Genomic DNA, 25,690 nt, shown 5'->3' with positions numbered 1-25,690 from the left:
CATGGACTTTAGCAACTATTCCTGTCTCATTTTATCTTTTAAAGTCTTTCTTCTTTTTAAAATTTTTATTTATTTGGCCACACTGGGTCTTCATTGCTGTTTGCAGGCTTTCTCTAGTTAACGTGAGTGGGGGCTACTCTCTAGTTGCAGTGCACGGGCTTTTCATTGTGGTGACTTCTCTTGCTGCTGAGCATGGGCTGTAGAGTATGTGGGCTTCAGTAGTTGTGATGCACGGATGCCCCGCTGCATGTGGAATCTTCCCCAACCAGGGACCAAACCTGTGTCCTCTGCATTGGCAGACAGATTCTTAATCACTGGGCCACCAGGGAAGTCCCTTCTCTCATTTTAAATCCATAGTGTCATTGCCAGTTTTTCTCCTTTTCTATATCTTTATGGTCATTTTTTAAATGGTTGAGTTTTTTTTTCTTTTTTTGAGATACTGATGAATAACCTTGTATTCATTTTAGGAGCACAACATAGTGTTTGATATATGTATTAATATATGCTGCAAAATGATCACCACACATAGTTACATTTTTTTTTTCTTGTGATGAGAACTTTCAAGGTCTGCTTTCTTAGCAAATTTGAAATATACTATAGAGCATTGTTGACATATCTTCATGCTATACATTACATCCCTAGGACTTGTAACTGCAAGTTAATACCTTTTGACCACCATTGCCCATTTTACCCAACTCCTCCACCTATAGCAACCACTAGTTTCCTCTCCTCTCCAGTATTTCTGATTTGTTCTTCTTTTTCTTGTTTCTATCTCTTTATTGATATTCTCATTTTGTTCTTGTATCGTTTTCCTGAATTCATTTAATTGAGTTCTGTTGTAATTCACTGAGCTTCTTTGAGAAGATTCTTTTGGATTTTGTCAGCAAATTCATAGATCTCCATTTCTTTGGGGTCAGTTACTAGAGATTTATTTTACTCTTTTGATTATATTATAGTTTTCCTGATCATTCAAGTGCCTTGTAGCTTTGGGGTGATGTCTGCATTTTTCAAGTCACAAATACCTCTCCCAGTGTGTATGATGACTGACAGGAAAAGACTTTCATCAGTATATCTGGCCAGCGATTATTGGCCTATGTTCCTAAATTATCAAAATGACCAGTCTTTTTTTTGTTTGTTTGTTTTAAATGGAAGCTGTAATCTCTTACTCCCTCTAGTGTTTAACTTTGCTGGTTCTGTTAGCACTTGATGTGAGGCTACACAGGAACTGGTCCCTGAGCTACTGCACTGAAAGGATGAGGACATTGGAGGCACGCCCCACTCCTCTTACTCCCTTCTGAGGGAGAAGCCTTGGTTCCTCATGTTTTCCCAATCTTGAAGATCCTTGCTAGCTGTAGGAAGACACCCTCTGCTTTTCCTTGGTTCTTAGCTGCTTCAGGCATCTGGACTATGCTGTTTCTTCAACACTTGGTATGAGGAGAGGTAGGACGTGGCCCGTTGGGGAGTGGGTGCACTGAAAGGCTGGGAGGCTGAGTGCACACGCCATTCTCTTCTCCCACCACGGCAGAGGTCATTGGCTGAGCAGATCGGCCTTGGCTCTGGGCTGCGCAGTTTATGGGGAGGTTAATGCAGGAAAAGTGAAAGTGCTCTTCTTACCTGTTTCAATGTGACTGTTCTTGGTTATTGTGCTTCCCTGGGGGTGCTGAAACATCTTATCTGTAATTCTTATAAAGACGTTTTGGTTCATATATCATTTTTACATTGTTGTTTCTATGAGGGAATAAGGATTGAGCCTTACTATTCCTTCATTTTGCTGATCTCACTTGTATCTTTAAAGAACAGGCTATTCAGTGGGACTGTGGTGGAATATGTGTAGTGATGAATTTAGCCAGGGTGGATACAATAAGTATTAGGACAGTGTGCATCTTCATTTTGGAGAAGGTTTTTAGTGTAACAGTATGTTCAGTCTTCTTATATATCTTTATTGTGGTAAAAAGCATATAACATAAAATTTACCCTCCTCACAAATTTTAAGCATATAGTATTGTTAACTATATGCATATTAATGTGTAGAAGATCTTCAAAACTTTTTTATCTTGTTTGACTGAAACTCTGTACCCATTGAATAGCAACTTCCCAGTTCCCTCTTCCCCCAGCCCCTGGCAACCACCATTCCACATTCTGCTTCTATGAGCTTGCTTTAGATATCTCATGTAAGTAAAACTACAAAATGGTTTTTCTCCTCTGATTGGCTTATCTCCTTAACACAATGTCCTCAAGGTTCATCCATATTGTCACACATTGTAGAATTTCCATCTTGTTTTAAAGCTGAATAATACTCCGTTGTATGCATATACCACATTTTCTTTATCCACTCATCTGCTCATAGATATTTAATGTGCTCATCCTTTGTTTTCACTACTCTTTGACTATTTGCAGGCACACACATCATTTCATGCCTGTGATGCCATCAAGTCAGGTGAATGGTGGATGCTGAACTCACTTATTTTGGGAAATTAAATGTGTATAGGTTACTTGTTCTTTGCCTTTGTTCTAATAGAGTTCTTTTTGTAACTCCATAGGTAAAGGTCCTAGGCTCTGGATCTCTGTTCTTGTCAGGGTCTTTGTTCTGGTTCTGGCTCCTCAACTGTAGTGAAGTCACTGCTTCTGTACTAGTTTCCAGAGGCTGTGGTAAAAGCTGGTGTCTCTAAACATTTCCCCTCAGACCCAGGATGGGCAAAATACTTCTCTGACTATATTTCTTAGCTTTTGGAAGTCATGTGACTTTGAATAAGAAATAAATACACTTAAATTTAATTAAAAATCAAGAACCACACAAGCTCTAAGCTTACAAAGTTCTCTTCCCTTGTAGATTGGTTCTCTATTAGAAAAAGCATCCTGTTGCCATTTTTTAAAACCCTGAGACACATATCTGGTGCCTTAGCATCCTCTGCAGAGCTGCCTTCACCTCCTGGTTCTTAAAGCTGTAAATGAGGGGGTTTACCAAGGATGTGATCACACCATACTGTATGGAGACAACTCGCTCCAGGACTGATCCTGAAGAGGGGCTGATGTACCTGAATAGAACCGTCCCATAGAACAAGAGCACCATGGTGAGGTGGGAGGAGCAAGTGGAGAAGGCTTTGACTCAGCCTTTAGAGGAGGAGATACTTAGAATGGCAAGAATGATTTTAGAGTAAGAGAAGAGGATCAGGAGAAGTGTCACAAGTCCTAGAAATGCAGTGGACCCAACTAGCAGGATGGTGTTAGGCATGGTATCACTGCAGGAGAGAGGGAAGAGTGAAGGCAGTTCACAACTGAAGTGGGAGATGATATTGGGACCACAGAACTGTAACTTCTGGGCACAAAGATTATTCATTAGTGAGCTCAGAAACCCCATCAGCCATGCTGCACTGACCATTGCAGTGCACAGAGGTCCATTCATGATCACAGTATAGAGCAGAGGGTGACAGATGGCAGCATAGCGGTCATAGGCCATAGCAGAGAGCAAGCCGCCCTCAGTGCCTCCAGAGAAAATGAAAAAGAAACTCTGGATAATGCATCCCCACACTGAAATGGTTTTCCTCTGAGACAGGAAATTCTGCAGCATCTTGGGCACAGTGACTGAAGAGTAGCATATGTCTAGGAAAGACAAATGACTAAGGAAGAAGTATATGGGCGTGTGCAGGTGAGGATCAGCCCTGATCACCAGGATCATCATCAGGTTCCCCATCAGGGTCAGGAGGTAAATCCCCAAGAAGAGAACAAAGAGCATGGTCTGGATATCTGGGTCAGTAGACAACCCCAGCAGCACAAATTCGTCAATAATGCTAAGATTTTTCATGGTTTCTTATATGTCATATCCCTGTGAGAAACAAATACTTATTCATTTAGTGGCACCATGATATGAGTCACAATCAGTGAATAGGACTTTTTAGTCTATAAAATATCCACTTTTGGGGGCTTCCCAGGTGGCACTAGTGGTAAAGAACCCACCTACCAGTACAGGAAACATAAGAGACGCAGGTTTGCTCCCTGGGTCTGGAAGATCCCCTGGAGGAGGGCAAGGCAACCCACTCCAGTATTCCATTCTTGTCTGGAGAATCCCATGGACAGAGGACCCTGGTGGGCTATGTTCCTTAGTGTCACAAAGAGTCAGACACGACTGAAATGATTTAGCACACACTTGTGCATCCACTTTTGGAAGTCAGAAATTGAATCCAAGGTTAAAGAAGAATCTGTCAATTCTAGTACCATATTGAATACTACAACTTTTCTTCTCCTGCTTAAGTACTCTTTATCAAATTCAGATTTCCCTCCCATGACATGTAACAATTCCCTAACATATTGGATAGTAGATTTATTCAGCCCATTAAAAATTATATCTCTCTGATAGAATTTTATATTATACACAGGCAAGGATCTTTGTTTTCTCCCCCATGGATGAATTGGTAAGTACCAATAATAGTTACTGGCTCCATAATTTCTGAGTAAGAGAAGAGGATCAGGAAATTGTCCTAGTCATAGAAATTTAGTAGACCCAGCTATAGGGCTCTAAGTAAACATTTATGGAGTGAAAGAATGAATGCTTCCTCGCAATCTCTTGTCTTAATCTTCATTGGTACCATCCTTTGAATTCTTAGATAACAGACCTTTACAATCTCTAACTTCTCACTCTTTCCCCTAGCCTTTCTTCAACACTTCATATCATCCAACACCTGGTGAACCCTTTTTTCAAAAGCAGAAAGACCCCCATTGGTGAAGCAAATGACATCCTTTTCTGGGTGACCACTTTTCAGAACTTCAATTCAAAAGCTGAAATTCCTGGCACATCTCATCTGACATGTTAACCGAGACCTGTTATCTGATGTCATTATTTTTAAATGAGAATGTGGGACAGAGAGGTGACATGACTTCTACCATAACTAGTTATCTCAGAGCCAGGACTAGGCCAGGGTTTCTGGTTTTACAACCAATTCCCTTTCTAGTGTTTCACACACAGACAACAAATGTTTGTGTATTTAAAGGGTTTGTGGTTGAGACTGGTGTGGTTTGGGAGGTAAGGAGTGACCCCCACTTTCCTTTGTACTGTACATTTGCAGTATGCTGTAGGTTCTACAGCAGCTTCTGTAATGTAAAATGAACACTAGACTCAAGAGTCAGATTGTCCTTGCTAATTGCTGGCTATGAAATCTATTCAAGACATAACCTACTCAAATGAAAATTGGGGAAAGAATGAGGCCAAATGTGGTAAAATCTTTATAGTCTATAAAATAGACTCATTGCTATTTAATTTATAAAAATTAAAAAACTTCTATATATGTACAAGAGTGAAACCATTTATTGTAAATGAAAATTTGTGATCTGTTGAGTATTTAGTTTATATATATATTTTTCCTAATTATTTCACCAATGTTGCAAAATTGTTTTCACTAAATACATTTTTTTCAAAGTAAGAAACATGCTTTCTGGTTCCCAATTCATCCCAGCCTGATTGCCAAGACTTTATTTTTTCTTTCCTGACATTCTCTCTCTCTTGCTGGGGTACACTGACTTACCCTGTGCATTTTAATATTGAAACCCATCAGCAAAAGTCTGACTTCCCTTCCTTCTTTCCCTCTCTCCGCAAATCTCATTTCACACATCTTCCTTCCCATTTCCATCTACTTACATCATAAGAGAATAACTGTTGTTTATTTAAAGCATACTTTATGCCAATCACTATAACAAGATCTTGATCTCACTTACTCCTTACACAACCTTGTACCATCGGGAATACTGACCTCATTTCTGTGGGTTGGAAAGATTAAGTGACATACATGGTGATTGAGTTTAAAAGTCACCTGATTGGGACTTATGCAAGGTCTCTGATTTCAAATCCCATGTTTTTCCTACTTCCCAACACTGCAAACATTTGCTTCTGAGAAAATCTTCCCTGATTTGGAGATTTTGCTTTCTCCAAAGGGAACTTGGGAGCCCAGGCAGGAATGTGAGGTGGCCTTGGGAGTTTGGCTCAATGACCATGTCTACAACTTCTCTTTATCCAGGTGTCCCTCTGCTCCTTACCCAGAATGTCTTGACCTCTTGGACCAGAGATGGGGACTTCTGGGCCATGGAAAATTCCAGGAAGAGAAATCTAAGGAAAAGTCAGATTGAGAGCTAAGATCAAGTCAGGCTGAAAGAAGCAGCACTCTATAGAGGTGGGGGAGTGGGGTAGTAGAGATGGCCTTTCTGGTTTTCCTTCCCCCATTTCTCTGCCTAAAGCCTCTGGAGAAGTCCTGGCACTGATGCATCAAGTAAGTGATGGTAGGCATGAATGGTTAGGATTTATTCTTGCAAAGAACTATTCTCTTCTTGTCCTATTTCCAAAAATAGCAGCAAATTTAACTTAAAAAATACCTTTCACACCCATTACACTCATCCAACATCTACTAGGTTTTCATTTAGATCCCATCTGGAGGCAGAACCCTGGTCAATGAACTTAGGGATCCCCAGGATACCAAACTTTAGTGAAGTTTTCAAGAGCCTTTTTTGGGATCCTTGGAGCTCAAATGTGCTGCCCTAGTGATTCATGGGTCACTACAGTCCCTGAGAGGCTAGTAGATGTGGGTCTCTTCGTACCCCACCCCAAGTACTATGATCATCATAGTTTTTCACTATCTAGTCAATACATATGTAGGTTTTTAGTGGATTTTTTAAAAAGTTAACATAATATTTAACTAATAAAATAATTTTGAAAACAGATGATATAGGGGAAATTTAAACAGAGGTAGGGAGAAAGTGTCTCTTTGGTTTCCATATTCACTTCACTCCACCCATCCTCCTTCTTAAAAAGCAACTATTCAAGAAAAAAAGAACAGAAAAATCTCAATTTGGCAAATGGGTAGAGAGTTCAAATTGGTAGGAAAGTTCAATTCAATTCAGTTCAGTGCTCAGTCATGTCTGACTCTTTGTGACCCCATGGACTGTAGCATGGCAGGCTTCCCTGTCCTTTACCAACTCTTGGAACCTACTCAAACTCATGTCCATTGAGTTGGTGATGCCATCCAACCATCTCATTCTTTGTTGCCCCCTTCTCCTCCTGCCTTCAATCTTTCCCAGCATCAGGGTCTTTTCAAGAGACAGTTCTTTGCATCAGGTGGCCAAAGTACTGGAGTTTCAGCTTCAGCATCAGTTCTTCCAATGAATACTCAGGATTGATCTCCTTTATGATGGGCTGGTTGGATCTCCTTGCTGTTACTACTAAATTTTCTGACATTGAGTAGTAATCTTTCCTGTGCTGGATTCATTCGTCAGTTATAATAAGAAATTTAGAGCTGGTGCCCATTAATCCTTCCATTTAGTTGTATCTCTAACTCACTTATTTCCTCATTGAGCAAGCCTGTTCTGGGACTCTGAACTTTTGGGTTAGGCTGTCAACTGCCTCCAAAATAGGGCGCTTGCTCTCTCTCTCTCTCTCTCTCTCTCTCTCTCTCTCTATATATATATATATATATATATATATATATTTGAAAGTGTTAATCACTCAGTTGTTCCGACTCTTTGCAGCCCCATGGCCTGTAGCCCACCAGTCACCTCTGTCCATGGTATTCTCCAGACAGGAATGCTGGAGTGGGTTACCATTTCCTTCTCCAGGGAATCTTCCCAACCCAGGGATCAAGGGATCAAACCTGGGTCTCCTGCATTTCTGGCAGATTCTTTACCATCTGAGGCACCAGGGAAGCCATATATGTACAGGTGGCACTGTGCAGAGGGCTCCAAAGACGGCTTAATTCCCAATCAATTCTAGGCCTGGAGTAATGTTCAGACTCAAAGCAGCTCACCTCAAGGTCATTTCTGGTCTGGGCAAAGGCTGAAGTGTCCCGGCACCCAGTTGATTCTTTTTTTAGTCTTTTAGTCTCTGCTAAGAGAATATGACACTCTTCCTTATCATTCTACTCTTCATTTGTCTCCCTCAGTCCTGAGGAAAGCTCCTGACCAGTCTGTGTGACTTATATATCTTTCTTCATCAGCACATTGGCGATCTTGTGCCAGCTGAGCCCTGGAGAGGAATGTCAAGTAAGAACCCTCAGGAGCCAAGATCAGTTCACTGACCTTGGGAGCAGCAGCAGTAGCCAGAGCCAAAGAGGTTCTCAGCCCAGAGATGGGCAAGCTACTAATCCTGCCATGTCCAGAGAAGGACACAGGACTGAAGAATGCTCCTAGCTATAACTTGCTTTGCTATAGGGAAATAAGGAATCAGATGAACTCCAGTGTGTGAGGCTCTGCTTGGAGTCTTCATTCCCTGATAGTCTTGGCATTCTGAAAATAGATACAAACACACACACTCTCTCTCTCTATTCACCCAAGTACTCACATTGTATTTTCCCACTATGACAAGTTCATTCTTACTCATCTGAAGCTACCTGCTCCCTTAATCTCATACTCCTAACTCTCAGCTGATAATTGGCAGAGGATATGTTCCTGTTCCTGCTATGGGCGATCTCTAACTCCTTAACCCCCACACATGGAATTATTCTTCTCTTGTCCCCTACAGCTTGGGAAGGCCCTTTCCTTCATCCCTGGCCATTGCCTCTCTCTGCTCTGGATCCCACCATAACCCTTCCCTTTGGGCATCTCTCTGAATCAATCATGTCTTTTCTCTTCCCTTGTCTCCCCCTTTCCATCAAGCCTATCCACTCAGTTTATACATAGAAGCTACTTGTGTTTATCCACTTAAAATAGAGCAGGAACAATGAATAACCTCCTTTCTTCCATAAGAAGCCTTAAAAATGTGATACTATTTGGAGCCATTTGTGTAATAACATAAATTGCCCTTAAAGGTTTCTATGTGTAAAAATACTAAGAGTTAGGTAACTTTTTGTTTGAGACTTCAAAGAAAGTTCAAGTTGGTATCCATTTTACTCTCATCCATCTAGATTTTACTCCCTGATGTCCCAACCTTTGAAAAATGTATATGAAATATACTACATAGTATGTAATACCTCTGCTGCACTCTGTAGTCAGACACATGATTGCTTCTACAATGAAACTTCTGAGTACCCCTTCTACACGGGACTTTCATTGTAGCTGTTTAATTGCTAAGTTGTGTCCAACTCTTTTGTGACCCCATAGACTATAGTACATGGGATTTCCCCAGCAAGAATACCGGAGTCTGTTGCCATTTCCTTCTCTAGGGGATTTTTCTGACCCAGGGATCAAGCCCGCATCTCCTGCATTGGCAGGTGGATTCTTTACTGCTGAGCCACCAGGGAAGTCCCCATGGGACTTTAAAAGGCTAAAATAGCCTCATGTCAGTTAATTTCCAGATTTGCCTCCAAATTAGCTTTGGGACAAAATTATTTGTTTTTCAAAGATTTTTTGGAGATTCTAGAACTGAAGATTATGCCTTATAAACCTATTTTAAATTTCTGTATTTACTGGCTTTAATTCTAGTTTCCTATACTATTCCTTGATCTGTCTGCTTTTTCCAATAGCACTACACTGTCTTAATGATTGTAGATATCTTTATCTACATATCTCTCTCTCTCTCTCTCTCTCTCTCTCTCTCTATATATATATATATATATATATATATATATATATATATATGTTTATGCCTGGTAGTGCCAGTCCTTTATTTTTGTAGTTTTTATTTTGTTATTGTTTGTTTAGTTTTATCATTTCACTTCAGAATCCAATTTTTAATTTGAAAAATTCCCTTGAGAGTTCAACTGGAGTTATTTTTTCACCAATATATTCATTTGTCAGTAAGCTTTACAATTTGTTCTGTCTTTCATTATTTGAGTCTCTTTGCTTACAATATAGTTTTTTATTTTCTTCACATAGGCCCTAGGCGTTTTTGTTCATGTATGATATATACATTTTGGGGGCTATTTTAATTATCATCTTTGCTTTTGAAGCACCCAACTAAATATTCGTGCAGCTTGAGCAACTCACCTATGGGTAGAATTAGAAGCAGCTTCCAGGGCTTGTGCTCCATATTCTTATGAGAGAAATTGGATTGAAGTGGGCTTTGTACTGCTGGATATTGGGGTGGGAGGCTTCCCTGGTGGCTCAGATGGTGAAGAATCCACCTGCAGTGCAGGAGACCTGGGTTCGATCCCTGGGTTGGGAAGATCTCCTAGATAAGGGAATGGCAATCCACTCCAGTATTCTTGCCTGGAGAATTCCATGGACAGAGGAGCCTGGGGGCCTACAGTCCATGGGGTCACAAAGAGTCAGACATGACTGAACTACTACTGCTACTACTACTGTACTGCTGGATAGGGTGCATTAGCAGCTATTCTTCTGGCCTCTGGTACTTCCAGTTCTTCCCTGACATCATCAGCAACAGGAAGACACTGAGCTCTGTCTTCATCCTAAGCTCGGTTCCTACAGGGAAACATGTCACCCTGTTGCAGCTGCCTATCCAATGCTGTATGTATCTATTTAGGTGTGACCTCACCCAGAGCCCCTGTTGGTGACCTGTGACTTTCTCCCTGCTCTGGCTTCTACTCTTCCACTCAGGAAACTTCCTGGTTGTCCCTCCTACCTTTTGTGTTAATACTTTCCTTCTGACCCCTACATATTTTCTAGTTACCATTTCCCTGTTTTATATCATCAGATCTATGTTAAGTTTCTCAGTAACTAAACATAGTTTCTGTGGTCCTCTAAGAAATCACCCTTTTGATTTGACAAATAGAAGAATTCACTTAAAAATTCCTCTTTTGTATTTTTCTAGGGTTCGGTTCTTAAAGGAAGAAAGGCTCCATTGTGTGCTCAGAATACCACTTTATAATCAGAAAAATCAAAATATATATATTTTGCTTTTCACTGCAGATGATAGGACAAACAAGGAGATGGGGGAAGAGAGAGACATACAATGGTCACACATTTGAATTTTGTAGTGCTGAATTTCTGGACGTCAATCCCGACTTCATCATTCACTGCCTAAGTGACCTTATGCAGGTTAGTGGGCTCAGCAAGCCTCAGTTTCTTCATTTGTAAAAAGGAACTTCTCTCTTACAATGTTGTTGTAATGAATAAATAAGTTTTTTTATAATATACATAACACTGATAGCTTGATAAATTGTAGCTCTTTTGTCTATTTTTATGGCAAAAATAAAAGTAGATAAAGGAAACTTACAAATTATCAAATGCTACATTATGAAGAAAATAAACCCATAATTTATGACAGTGAATGTAAAAATCACAGTGGTATTAAATACAAATTTTAAGTATCCTTATTAAAAGGCACAGATTTAAGAAACAAAAATCTAATGATATGGTGCTTAAGGGTAATCCAAATACAACAAAATAATATAGAAACCTTAAAACTATAATGATAGACAAAGACATATATGGAGAAAGTACCTGAAAAAAAAAAGTGGAAATATTAACATCACAGAAAGTGAAATCAAAGAAAAAACACTAAACTATAAACTAAGCACTAAACATTTTATAATATTTATACTAAACACTAAACCTTTTATAATGATGAGGTATAAGCTACCATGAAGACAAAGCTATTATGATCTTTTAAGACTACAAAATTCAGTTTCAAAATGAATGAAGCAAAAGCATGGTAATAGCATGATTTATGACCAAAGACACAATGATGGTGGCACACTTATACACATATTTTTTAAAGTCTTGGGCAAGTGAGATGAAGTGAAAGTCAACAACATTGCAAAAGATTTCAGCATACAGTGATTAGGATAACGTTATGCTGCTGCTGCTGCTGCTGCTAAATTGCTTCGGTTGTGTCCGACTCTGTGCGACCCCATGGACAGCAGCCCACCAGGCTCCTCTGTCCAGGGGATTCTCCAGGCAAGAATACTGGAGTAGGTTGCCACTTCTTTCTCCCAGATAACACAATATTAACACCTAAATAACAGTCACTTTTAATAATAAATATGCACATGAACACTTCCCCAATAAAAATAATTCAGTAGTATATGAAAAGATATATCCATGCATGGATTTTCTCATGAATGTAAGAGTCATTTAATGTTAGGAAATTTTGCAATACATCCAATAAGAAGACATGATAATCTCAATAAGAGGTGAAAATCTACTTTACAATATTCAAATCTATTTTGATAGTATATCTTTTTTTTTTTTTTACCTTCTTAAAATTCAACTTTTTTTTATGTTTTTTTTTCCATTTATTTTTATTAGTTGGAGGCTAATTATCCAGGGTGAAACAGATCACCAGCCCAGGTTGGATGCATGAGACAAGTGCTTGGGGCTGGTGTACTGGGAAGACCCAGAGGGATCGGGTGGAGAGGGAGGTGGGAGGGGGGATTGGGATGGGGAATACATGTAAATCCATGGCTGATTCATGTCTATGTATGCTAGTATATCTTTATAAGTAAAAATGGATAACTATAACTAGATAAAATATGGGCTATATGCTGATATCTAACATTATACTAGCAATGAATTGTCAAAGCAATTTTTCCTTTTTTGAATTTTAATCTTAATAAACTTTTATTGAAATACACTTGAACAGTATAATATATAAATTACAGGTATATAATAATAGTAATTCACATTTTTAAAGGTTTATGCTCCATTTATACTTACAAAATGTTTGCTATACTCCCTGTATTATACAGTATATCCTTGTGGCTTACTGCTTACCTAATAGTGTGTATCTCTCTCTCTTTTTTTTTTTTTTTTAATTTATTTTTATTAGTTGGAGGCTAATTACTTTACAATATTTTTTTTACCATACATTGACATGAATCAGCCATGGAGTTACATGTATTCCCCATCCCAATCCCCCCTCCCACCTCCCTCTCCACCCGATCCCCCTGGGTCTTCCCAGTACACCAGCCCCGAGCACTTGTCTCATGCATCCCACCTGGGCTGGTGATCTGTTTCACCCTAGATAATATACATGTTTCGATGCTGTTCTCTCGAAACATCCCACCCTCGCCTTCTCCCACAGAGTCCAAAAGTCTGTTCTGTACATCTGTGTCTCTTTTTCTGTTTTGCATATAGGGTTATCATTACCATCTTTCTAAATTCCATATATATGCGTTAGTATACTGTATTGGTCTTTATCTTTCTGGCTTACTTCACTCTGTATAATGGGCTCCAGTTTCATCCATCTCATTAGAACTGATTCAAATGAATTCTTTTTAATGGCTGAGTAATATTCCATGGTATATATGTGCCACAGCTTCCTTATCCATTCGTCTGCTGATAGACATCTAGGTTGCTTCCATGTCCTGGCTATTATAAACAGTGTTGCGATGAACATTGGGGTGCACGTCTCTCTTTCAGATCTGGAAATATACCGTGTTCATGGATTGGAAGAATCAATATTGTCAAAATGACTATACTACCCAAAGCAATCTATAGATTCAATGCAATCCTTATCAAGCTACCAATGGTATTTTTCACAGAACTAGAACAAATAATTTCATAATTTGTATGGAAATACAAAAAACCTTGAATAGCCAAAGCAATCTTGAGAAAGAAGAATGGAACTGGAGGAATCAACTTGCCTGACTTCAGACTCTACTACAAAGCCACAGTCATCAAGACAGTATGGTACTGGCACAAAGACAGAAATATAGATCAATGGAACAGAATAGAAAGCCCAGAGATAAATCCACGAACCTATGGACACCTTATCTTCAACAAAGGAGGCAAGAATATACAATGGAAAAAAGACAACCTCTTTAACAAGTGGTGCTGGGAAAACTGGTCAACCACTTGTAAAAGAATGAAACTAGAACACTTTCTAAGACCATACACAAAAATAAACTCAAAATGGATTAAAGATCTAAGTGTGTATCTCTTAATCCCCTACTTCTATATTGCCCTCTCCCTTTTCTCTCTCCACTGCTAACCACCATCTTGTTCTCTATAAATCTGATTGTTTTTATTATATTTTCTAGTCATATTTTTTACTTTTCACATACAGTGATACCATATAGTATTTGTCTTTCTCAGTCTGATTTATTTCACATAGCAGAATGCCCTCCAAGTCCATTCACATTTCTGCAAATGGCATTATATCATTCTTTTTTATGGCTGAATCATAATCCATTGTTTATATATATTGCATCTTCTTTATTCATTCATCTGTTGATGGATATGTAGGTTCCTTCCATGTCTTGGCTATTATAAATAGTGCTGCTATGAACATTGGGGTGCATATATCTTTTTGAATTAGCATTTTCATCTTTTTCAGATATATGCCCAAGAGTGGGATTGCTGGATCATATGGTAACTTTATTTTTAGTTTTATAAGGAATGTCTATACTGTTATCCTTAGTGGCCATACCAGTTTACATTGCTATCCACACTGCAGGAAGATTCCCTTTTTTCAACACCCTCTCAGAACTTATTTGCTGATGACAGTTTGGACTAGTGTGAGTTGATACTCAGTGTAGTTTTTATTTGTGTTTCTCTAATAATTATTAGTGTTGAGCATCCTTTCATGTACCTCTTGGCTATCTGTATGTCTTCTTTGGAGAAATGTCTTTCTAGGGATTCTTCCCATCTTTTAATTGGGTTTTTTTTTTTTTAATATTAAGCTGTATGAGCTCTTTGTATGAGCTCAGGGTTTAGGAAGCTAAATCCTTGCTGGTTGATTATTTGTAAATATTTTCTCATCCTCCATAGGTTGTGTGTTTGTTTTGTTCATGGTTTCCTTTGCTGTGCAAAAGCTTGTATGTTTGATTACATCATGATTATCTATTTTTACTTATTTATTTTGCCTTGGGAGACTGACCTAATGAAACATGGTATGATTTATGTCAGGGAATGTTTTGCCTAAGTTCTCATTTGGGAGTTTTATGGTGTCATAACTTGTACTTAAGTCTTTAAGCCATTTTGAGTAAATTTTTGTATATGGAGTGTGGGAGTGTTCTAATTTCACTGATATATATTCAATAAAAATAATGTCTCTTGATGTTTTAATTTACATTATACTACTTCTAATGACTTTTGTCTGGCTTCCATATATATATATATATATATATATATATATATATAATGATGTATATATTTGGGCAAGAAGTTGCAAAATTCAATACCCATATTTAGTGTAATAATATATTCATTCTTATTTATTTTTTATTGTGGTAAAAAACACACAACATCAATTCTACCCTCTTAAATTTTTAGACGTATGGTACTGTTAACTATATGCACACTGCAGTACAACAGATCTCTTTTTTATCTTCCATGACTGATAATCTATGCTCATTGGACAGCATTTTCCCAGTTCCCCTTCCCCCAGGCCCCAGAAACCACCATTCTACTTTCTGCTTCTATGAGTTTGACCTCTTTAGATACCACATATAAGTAGAATCAAGCAGTTTTTCTATTCTGTGACTGGCTTTTCTCACTTAACACAATATCCTCAAGGTTAATCTGCATTGTCACATGTTGCAGGCTTTCTTTCCTTTTTAAACTGAGTAATCCACCATTGTATGCATGAACCACATTTTCTTTATCCATTCATCTGCTCATAGACATTTAATATGTTCATTCTTTGCTTTCACTTTTCTGTGACTATTTGCAGGTACATATGCCATTTAATGTCTATGGTGCCATGAGGTCAGATGAACAAAAGGTAATAAACTGTCTCATTCTGAAACATTAAATGTGTCTAGATGATTTGTTCTTTGTCCTGCTACTAATGGGCTCCTTTGTGTAACTCCACAGGTCAAGTTCAGGGCTCAGAGAACTTTGTTCTTGCCAAGGTCTTTGTTCTTGTTCTGCCTCTTCAACTGTAGTGAAGTCACTCCCTCTGGACTAGTTTCCAAGGCTGTGATAGGAGCTGATGTCTCTGAACCTTTCCCCTCAGACCCATGATGGGTCAAATACTTCTCTGAGTATATTTCTTTCAGCTTTTGGAAGGCATTTTTACTTTGAGTAAGAAACAAATACAGTTAATTATATTAAAATTCAAGTTCCATAGAAGCTCTAAGTTTGCAAAGTTCTCTTTCCTTGTAGATTGGTTTTCATATAGAAGAAAAGTCCTATTGTAATTTCTTAACCTTAGACACATATTTGCTGCTTCAGTATCCTCTGCAGAGCTGCCTTCACCTCCTGGTTCTTAAAGCTGTAAATGAGGGGGTTTACCAAGGATGTGATCACACCGTACTGTACAGAGACAACTCGCTCCAGGACTGATCCTGAAGAGGGGCTGATGTACCTGGATAGAGCCGTCCCATAGAACAAGAGCACCACGATGAGGTGGGAGGAGCAGGTTGAGAAGGCTTTGACTTGGCCTTTAGAGGAGATACTTAGAATGGCAAGAATAATTTTAGAGTAAGAGAAGAGGATCAGGAGAAGTGTCACAAGTCCTAGAAATGTAGCAGAACCAGCTAGCAGGATGGTGTTAGGTGTGGTATCACTGCAGGAGAGAGGGAAGAGTGAAGGCAGTTCACAACTGAAGTGGGAGATGATATTGGGACCACAGAACTGTAAGCTCTGGGCACAAAGATTATTCACTAGTGAGTTCAGAAACCCCATCAGCCATGCTGCACTGACCATTGCAGTGCACAGAGGTCCATTCATGATCACAGTATAGAGCAGAGGGTGACAGATGGCAGCATAGCGGTCATAGGCCATAGCAGAGAGCAGGCAGCCCTCAGTGCCTCCAGAGAAAATGAAAAAGAAACTCTGGGTAATGCATCCCCACACTGAAATGGTTTTCCTCTGAGACAGGAAATTCTGCAGCATCTTGGGCACAGTGACTGAAGAGTAGCATATGTCTAGGAAAGACAAATGACCAAGGAAGAAGTACATGGGCGTGTGCAGGTGAGGATCAGCCCTGATCACCAGGATCATCATCAGGTTCCCCATCAGGGTCAGGAGGTAAATTCCCAAGAAGAGAACAAAGAGCGTGGTCTGGATATCCGGGTCAGTAGACAACCCCAGCAGCACAAATTCATCAATAATGCTAAGATTTTTCATGGTTTCTTACATAGTCCATCCCTAAAGAGAAAGAAAGTTTACTCATTTGGTGGGATAATGATCTGAGTCATTCACTGGGTATAGAATTTTTTAACCTATAAAAGATCCACTTTTTAGCTTAAGTCAGAAAGTGAAGCTGAGAGTAAATAAGTATCTGACTATCCTATTACCCTATTAAATACCACAACTTTTCTTCTGCTGCCTCTAAGTACTCCCTAGTAAGCTGAACATCACTACCCCATTATACTTAATGCCTTTTAACACATGGATAATGGATTTAGTTCATTAAAGATTATCTTTTGTGTTAGAATTTATATTATACACCAGCATGGATGTTTTTCTGTTCCCCACAACTACCATGGATGCATTCCTAAGTGCCATTACTAGTCACTAGTTCCATAAATTTTGAATAAGGGAAGAGGATCAAGAAAGTGTCACAGTCCTAGAAATGCAATAGACTCAGCTAGAGGGATCTAAACAAATACTTGTTGAATAAAAGAAAGAGTGCTTCCTCAGTACAATCTCTTAACTCTCATTCTACCATCCCTATGGCTTCTTAGATCATGTATGTGTTAGTTGTGTCCAGCTCTTTGTGACTTGTGGACTGTAGCACCCCAGTCTCCTCTGTCCATGAAATTCTCTAGTCAAGAATAGTGGAGTGGGTTGCCATGCCCTTCTCCAGGGTATCTTCCTGACCCAAGGCTGGAAACCTGGGTCTCCTGCATCACAGGCAGATTCTCTACCATCTGAGCCACTAAGGAAGCCCCTCTTAGATCATAGACCCTCACGATGTCTATCCTCTCATGCTCTTCCCCAGCTTTTTCAGCACCTGGTATCAACCAAGACTCTATGAACTCTAGAAGTTGCAACAAGTAGAAAGACACTGAGAGGCAAAGCTAGAAACATCCTTTTCTGTGTTGCTGCTTTTGAAAACAATTAGAGTTTAAATTCCTAGTACATCTCATCTGACATGTGTCAACCAAGACCTGTTATCTAACTTCATATTTTCAGATTGAGGAAAATATGCGATACAAAGGTGACCTTCCTTGTACTGTAACTAAATGTCTGAGAGCCAGAACTAGCCCAGGGTTTCTGATTTTATAGCCAGTTCTCTTTCCAGTGCTTCACATGGAGACAATAAATATTTGTGGATTTAAGGAGTTTGGGGTTTAGAGCAGTGTGGTTTTTGGGGGACAGGAATGACTACCACTTTCTTGGTCCTATGAATTTGCAATATATCCTAAGATTTTATAGCAGCTGCTGTGGTAGTAAAATGAGTAGTGGACTCATAAAGAGATTGTCCTTGCTGATTAGTGGCTGTGAAAGCTATTTAAGACATAATCTTCTCAAATGCAAAATGGTATCCCTCATCCAATGAGGTCAAAAGTGGTAAAAATAATCCATCAAGTTCTTTATAAAAGTTTAAAAATCCTTCCATATATGCTTAAGGATCAAATGGTTTATGGTAAATGAATATTTGTGATCAGTTGAGTGTCAACAGTTTATGCACATTTTCCCTAATTATTTTACCATTGTTGTAAAATCTGTTTTCATTAAATTTTTTTGTTGTTTTTTAGTTGCTAAGCTGTACCCAACCCTGTGATTTCAACTAAATGCATTTTTTAAAAAAATAGGAAACGTACTTCTGGCTCACATTTCCTCCAAGCCTTAATTCCAAGGCTTCATTTATTCTTCCAGAAATTCTCTCTCCTTCTGACCTCCACTGATTGATCTCTTGCATTTTAGTATTGAAACTCACCAGCAAAAATTATTCTTCATTCCTTATTTTCCCACTCTTCCCAAACCTCATTTCAAACATCTTCTTTCCCACCCTCACCTTCTTACATCTTTGCTCATATGACAATAACTATTATTTACTTAATGCATAATTTATGCCAAGGACTGTAGCAAAATTAGTTTCATTTAATCCTACACAACCTTGTAACTTAGGTAATGTGAAAGTGAAGTTGCTCAGTCATGTCCGACTCTTTGCAACCCCATGGACTGTAGCCTACCAAGCTTCTCCATCCATGGGATTTTCCAGGCAAGAGTACTGAGTGGGTTGCCATTTCCTTCTCCAGGGGATCTTTCTGACCCAGGGATCGAACCTGGGTCTCCCGCATTGTAGGTAATACTGACCTCATTTCTGAAGGTGACAAAGGTTGTGACATATGTTGACATAGACTTTACAGTCATCATGGGAGTTTGGCCCATTGACCACATCTGAAACTTCTGCTTACCCAGGATGACCCACTGCTCCCAGACATATGGTATCAGGGCTTTGACCTCTTGGGACAAAGATGGGGGCTTCTAGGCCAGGGAACATGCCTGGAAGAGAAGACTAAGGAGAAGCCAGATTGAAGACTAAGAACAATTCAGGCTGAAAGAAGAGAAGTTGACAGAGGTGGGGGGTTCAGGGTAGCAGAGATGACCATTCTAGTTTTCCCTCCTGTTTCCCTATCTGTTTTCCCTATCTGAAGCATCTGAAGAAGCCCTGGCACTGATGCATCAAATAAGTGATTGTAGACATGAAAGGTTAAGATTTATTCATGTAAAGTATGATTTCTTGTTTTCCTTTTTCCTAAAAACAGCAGCAAATTTAACTTAAAAAAATCTTCCCACTCTTATTACACTTCTCCAACAGCTACTATGCTTACATTCTGATTCCATCTGGAGGCCACAGTGAAACTTTAGGAATCTAAAGTTTCCTGCAGAAACCTAAAGTCTATTGAAATTTTCACAGAGTTTTTTGGGGCTCCTTGGAGCCCAAACATGCTGCCCCATTCTTCAGGTACCACCACAGTTGAGTTTGTGTGTCTCCCGCCTCCCCACCCCAACCACCAGCATCACCATAGCATTTCATTTGTCTGTTTCATACATATATAGCTTTTTCAGTGGGCTTTTTGTTCCATGCACAAAATATTAGCTAATGAAGTGACTTTTAAAACATGTGACATAGGCTCTCTGTAAAGAAGTAGGGAGAAATAGTTCCTTCTTCGGTTTCCTAATAAACTTTACTCCATCCATCCTCCATCTCAGAAAATGTTTCCGTCTGTGGTTCAGACCCCTGGTACAAAAAGAAACAGTAGAGGAAAATCCCCAAAGGGCAAGTGAGTAGAGAGTTCAAACTTGTACTATTTAGTTTTGCAACTTTGAGCAATAATCTTCCCCATCCTGGGTTCAGTTGCCAGTTTTAACAAGAAATTTACAGCTTGTGCCAGTAAGATCCTTCTATTTAGGTGTTTCTCTGGCTCACTTACCTCCTCACTGAGCAGGGCTATACTGGGTCCAAAATGTACTCTGCAATTTGAGCCAGGCTGTCAACTACCTGAAAAGCAAGAGGGCATATATTAAAAAAATATTCCAGCAGTGGGGGTGTTCTGCAGAGGACTCTAACTGGATCTGCACACAGCAGGCTCATTTCACAGACAATGCTAGGTCTGAAGGCATGTTCAGACTGAAAGCTCCTCACCTCAAGGTCACTTAAGGGGAAAGACTAAAGTATCCTTGTGTCCAGCTGATTCCATTTTGAGTCTTTTGGTCTCAGCTAAGAGACTCTGCCACTCTTTCTTATCATTTAGTCTTCTTTTATCTCTCTTAGTCTAGAGAAAATTGCCTGCCCAGTTTGTATAACTTACATCTCTTTCTCAATAAATTTGTTCTTATATCTATTTCTTCATCAACTTGTTAATCTTGTGCCAGCTGAACCCTGGAGAGGGATGTCAAGTATGAACTCTCCGGAGCCAGGATCAGTTCTAAGCCCATGGGAGAGGCAGCAGTGGTCAGAGCCAATGTGGATCTTGGTCCAGAGATGGGCAAGCTACTAGTCCTGCCATGGCCAGTGGAAGACACAGGACTGCAGAATGCTCGTAGCTATAAATGGCTTTGTTAATAGGAGACTAGGGACCAGGTGAACTCCAATTTGTAAGACTCTCTTAGGGCTTTTGTTATTCCCTTATAGTCCTGGGATTTAAATAAATCCCCTGCTTTCCCTCCATTCCTGTACACACTGTCCATCTCACCATGACAAATTCAATCATTTCATTGCTCTCCTGAATTTACCCATGCACACTCCCAAGTCTTAGCTGATAATGGGCAGCCGAGATGTTCCTGTTCCTGTTGTTGGTGAACTCTAACTCCCTAATCTCCACACATGGGTTATTCTTCTTTTCTTCCCTCCCTCTTGGGGAGGAGGCCCTTCTTCACATCTGGTCAGTCCCTCTCTGGTCTTAACGCTTCTCTTTGAATGTCTCTCTGAAACAACCCTGCTCTTTCTCTTCCTTGTCTCTCCCTTTCCATCAGGCCTATCCACTCGTTTTATATGTAGAAACTACCTCTATTTATCCATTTAAAATAGACCAGTAACCATTAGTAAACTTCTTTCTTCCATAATAAGCCTTAAGAATACAATGGAGTTTGGAACCTTTCCTGAATTATAAAGTCAGTTGTCTTTAAAGGATTTTATACATAGATACTTTACTTTTTGGGGCTCCAAAATCACTGCAGATGGTGACTGCAGCCATGAAATTAAAAGACACTTGCTACTTGGAAGAAAAGTTATGACCAGTCTGGACAGCATATTAAAAAGCAGAGACATTACTTTGCCAAAAAAGGTCTGTCTAGTCAAAGATATGGTTCTTTCAGTAGTCATGCATGGATGTGAGAGTTGGACTATAAAGAAAGCTGAGCACTGAAGAACTGATGCTTTTGAACTGTGGTGTTGAAGAAGACTCTTGAGAGTCCCTTGGACTGCAAGGAGATCAAACCAGTCAATCCTAAAGGAAATCAGTCCTGAATATTAATTGAAGAACTGATGCTGAAGCTGAAACTCCAATACTTTGGCCACCTGGTGAAAATAACTGACTCATTTGAAAAGACCCTGATGCTGGGAAAGATTGAAGGCAGGAGGAGAAGGGGACAACAAAGAATGAGATGGTTGGATGGCATCACCGACTCAAGGGACATGAGTTTGAGTAGGCTCCAGGAGTTGGTGATAGACAGGGAAGTCTGGCTTGCTGCAATCCATGGGGTTGCAAAGAGTTGGACACATCTGAGTGACTGAACTGAACTGATACATAGAAACACTCAAACTTAAAAATCTTCCTGTATGAGACAGAAATAGGACAAGTTAGTGAAAATTTTACTTTCACTCATCTAGATTTTCATTCTGACATGGTCTCAACCTTTCAGAAAAGATACATATGGAATATACTGCATATTATGTAACACCTCTGCTGCACCCCTAGTCAAACACATTGCTATTTCTATAATGCAACTTCTGAGTACCCCTTCTAAGTGGGATTATAAAAGTCTACAAATAGCTTCATGTCCTGTACCTGCCAGTTTTAACTCCAAATTAGTTTCAGGGGAAAAAAAATGTTTGGTTTACAGATATTTTTGGAAATTTTGGAATTGCAGGTGAAGGCTTAAAAACCTGTTTTTAATTTCTGTATTTACTGACTTTTTAAAAATAGGTTTCCTCTTCTCTTCCTTGATCTGTTTTTACAGCAGTACTATACTGTCTTAATGATTGTATACAGATATAATATATGTTTTAGTACCTGGTAGTGACAGTCCTTTATTTTTATAGTTTCCATTTTATATATTGTTTGCTCAGTTTATCATTTCACTTCAGAATCAGTTTGTTAGTTTGAAAAATTCCCTTGATATTTCAACTGGCGGTTTTCTTTTTTCTTTCTCTACCTTTTCCTTTAATTTAAAAAATGTATTAATTTGGAAGTTAGCTTTACAATTTGTCTATTTCTTTGAATAAAGAGAAAAGCTTTTGGCTTACAGTTTAATTTTTCATTTTCTTCACATAGGCATTTTTGTCACTATATATATATACATACATACTATATATATATATATACATACATACATATATATATATATATTTTTTTTTTTTACTATTTTAATCATAAACTTTGCAGCTGAGGTTCCCAGTTACATGGTCCTGACCTCTGCTTGGGAAATTCAGTTTTCAAGACAATTATTATAGAAGCAGATTCCACAGCCTGTAAGATTGGACTTACAAGGGCATATTCTGCCTTACAAGGTACATTAGCAACTCTTCTGGGTTTTGCTATTTCCTATTCTTTCCTGACATCATCAGCCATAGGGAGTCAGTGAACTTTCTCTTTATTTCAATCTTTGTTCCTACAAGGAAACACATCACCCTGTTGTAGTTATCTGTTCAATGCCACCTATGTTTGCTCACGCATTACTCCAACCAAAGTTCCTGTTGGTGCCCTTTGACTTTCTCTTACCCGTGGCTTCTACTTTTCCACTCAGGAGCTTCCTGGTTGTCCCTCCTACATTTTTGTTTTGGTTCATTCCTGCTAAACCCTGAATATTTTCTAGTTACTGTTTCCACCTTAATATCATCAAATTGGCTTTCTGTTTCTCAGTAACTTCTTATTCTGCCCCCTAATTTATCATGCTTTTGGTTTGACAATAGGTGCTGCTGCTGCTGCTGCTAAGTCACTTCAGTCATGTCCGACTCTGTGTGACCCCGTAGACAGCAGCCCACCAGGCTCCTCTGTCCCTGGGATTCTCCAGGCAAGAACACTGGAGTGGGTGACAATAGGTGAATTCACTTAAAAATTCCTCTTTGATATTTTTCCAGTCTTTGGTTCTTGAAAGAAAGATTTCATCATATGCTCAGGAGATGACTTTATAATCAGAAGCTCACCATCTATATTTTTCAATTCACTGCAAACGATAAAATGTCGAAGGGGAGAAAGAGAGAGTGAGAGAACGAGAGAGAGAAACACAATGGCCATGAATTTGTATTTTTTTAGTGTGGACATTCTGGATTTCAGTCTTGACTTTTATCACTCACTGGCTAAGTGACCTAGGGAAGTTAATGTCCTAAGTAACCCTCAGTTTTTTCATTTATGAAAAGAACATCTACCTTTAAGTTTGCCTTATAAATTTTTTTATAGTAAACAGAACAGTGCTGCCTGATAACTTGGTAAACAGTGGCTTTTATGCCTATTTTTATGGCAAAAAATGAAAGTAGAGAAAGGAAGCTTACTTCCTAAATTAAACAAATAAAACATCAGAAATAAGTAAACCCATAAATTATGACAATGAATGTAAAAATCACAGTGATAACAAATACAATATTTTAAATATCCTAGTTAACAGGTACAGAATTAAGAAACAAAAACCTAATGATATGTGGTTTAAAGATAATCTACATATAACCAAATAATATAGAAACAATACAACTACAATGATAGACAAAGATATATGTGGTGAAATGATCTGAAAATAAAGAAAAAGTATAAATTATCTTTAAATTTAATTTAATTAAAATTTTTATTTTATCCTGGAGTATGATTATTTTACATTGTTATATAGTTTCAGGTGTACAGTGAAGTGGTTCAGTTATCCAAGTACAGATATCTATTCTTCATCAGGTTTTTCCTACATAGGTTATTACTGACTATGGAGTTGAGTTCCCTGTGCTATACAGTAGGTCTTTGTTAATTATTTTATATATAGGAGTGTGTGTATGTTACCCCAACCTCTTAATTTATGCGTCCCTCCCACCTTTTCCCTTTGGTAATCATGTTTGTTTTCTAAGTCAGTGACTCTGTTTCTCTTTTGTAAATAACTCCATTTTTATCATCATTTTAGATTCCCCATACAAGTCATATCACATGATATTTGTCATTCTCTGTCCAACTTACCTCACTTAATATGATAATATCTTGGCTCATCCATGTTGCTTCAAATGGCATTATTTCATTCTTTTTACGGCTGAATAACATTCCATTGTGTATATATCTCACATCTTCTTTAGCCATTCATCTACCAATGGGTATTTACGTTGCTTCCATATCTTAACTATTTTAAATGGTCCTGTAGTGAACACTGGAATGCATATATATTTTTGAATTATGGTTTTCTCCAGATATGTGTCCAGGATTGGGATCACTGGATCATATGGTAGTCTGTTTTTAGTTTGTTAAGAAACTTCCATACTGTTCTCCATAGTAGTTATACCAATTTATATTCCTGCCAACAGTGTAGGAGTGTTCCCTTTCCTCCACACTCTCCAACATTGTAGTCTATTTGATGAAGGCCATTCTGACACATGTGAGGTGATATCTTATGGTAGTTTTGGTTTACATTTTTCTAACAATTATCAGTGTAGAGCATCTTTTCATGGGCTTTTTGGCCATCTGTTTGTCCTCTTTGGAAAAATGCCTATTTATACCTTCTCCTCATTTTTTGATTGGGTTGTTTATTTTTTATTTTTTTATATTGTGCTGCATGAGCTGTTTGTTTGTATTAGAGATTAATCCCTTGTTGGTTGCTTCATTTGCAAATATTTTCTCCCATTCTGTGGTCCATCTTTTTATTTTATTTGTGGTTTCTTTTTGCTGTACAAAAGCTTTAAGTTTAATTCTATCCCATTTATTTATTTTTGTTTTTCTTTTCATTTCTCTAGGAGGTGGATCCAAAAATATTGCTGCAATATATGTCAAAGTGTATTCTACCTATGTTTTCTTTTAAGTGTTTAATGCATGCTGTCTTACATTAGGTCTTTAATCAATTTTGAGTTTATGTTTGTATATGGTCAAAGCGATTGTTCTAATTTCATTCTTTTACATGTAGTTGTTCAGTTTTACCAGCACTACTTATTAAAGAGACTGTGCCCATTGTATAGTTTTTACTTCTTTGTCATAGATCAATTGACCCCAAGTGACTGGGTTTATTTCTGGGCCATCTATCTATTAATCTATGTGTTCCATTAATCTATGTGTCTATTTGTGCCAGGATCATACTA

General features: G+C 38.5%; 1 protein-coding gene and 1 pseudogene across 1 annotated transcript; both read right to left on the bottom strand.

Annotated features, from left to right (window-relative positions):
• Positions 1 to 2,869: 2,869 nt before the first annotated feature.
• Positions 2,870 to 3,802, bottom strand: LOC133043213 (olfactory receptor 8S1-like; annotated as a pseudogene).
• Positions 3,803 to 15,966: 12,164 nt separating this feature from the next.
• LOC133043205 (olfactory receptor 8S1-like) lies at positions 15,967 to 16,887 on the bottom strand. Its single transcript, XM_061124038.1, has one exon. It carries the CDS (start codon positions 16,885 to 16,887, stop codon positions 15,967 to 15,969), a length of 921 nt encoding a protein of 306 aa, XP_060980021.1.
• Positions 16,888 to 25,690: the final 8,803 nt, after the last annotated feature.

This window comes from Dama dama, chromosome 3 (assembly GCF_033118175.1).
Source record: "Dama dama isolate Ldn47 chromosome 3, ASM3311817v1, whole genome shotgun sequence".
Lineage (NCBI taxonomy): Eukaryota > Metazoa > Chordata > Mammalia > Artiodactyla > Cervidae > Dama > Dama dama.
This window is presented reverse-complemented; position numbering and strand designations above follow the sequence as displayed.

Bases quoted from the DNA above. Each gene is read 5' to 3' on its own strand.
- LOC133043205 (XM_061124038.1), bottom strand. From the start codon at position 16,887: ATGAAAAATCTTAGCATTATTGATGAATTTGTGCTGCTGGGGTTGTCT.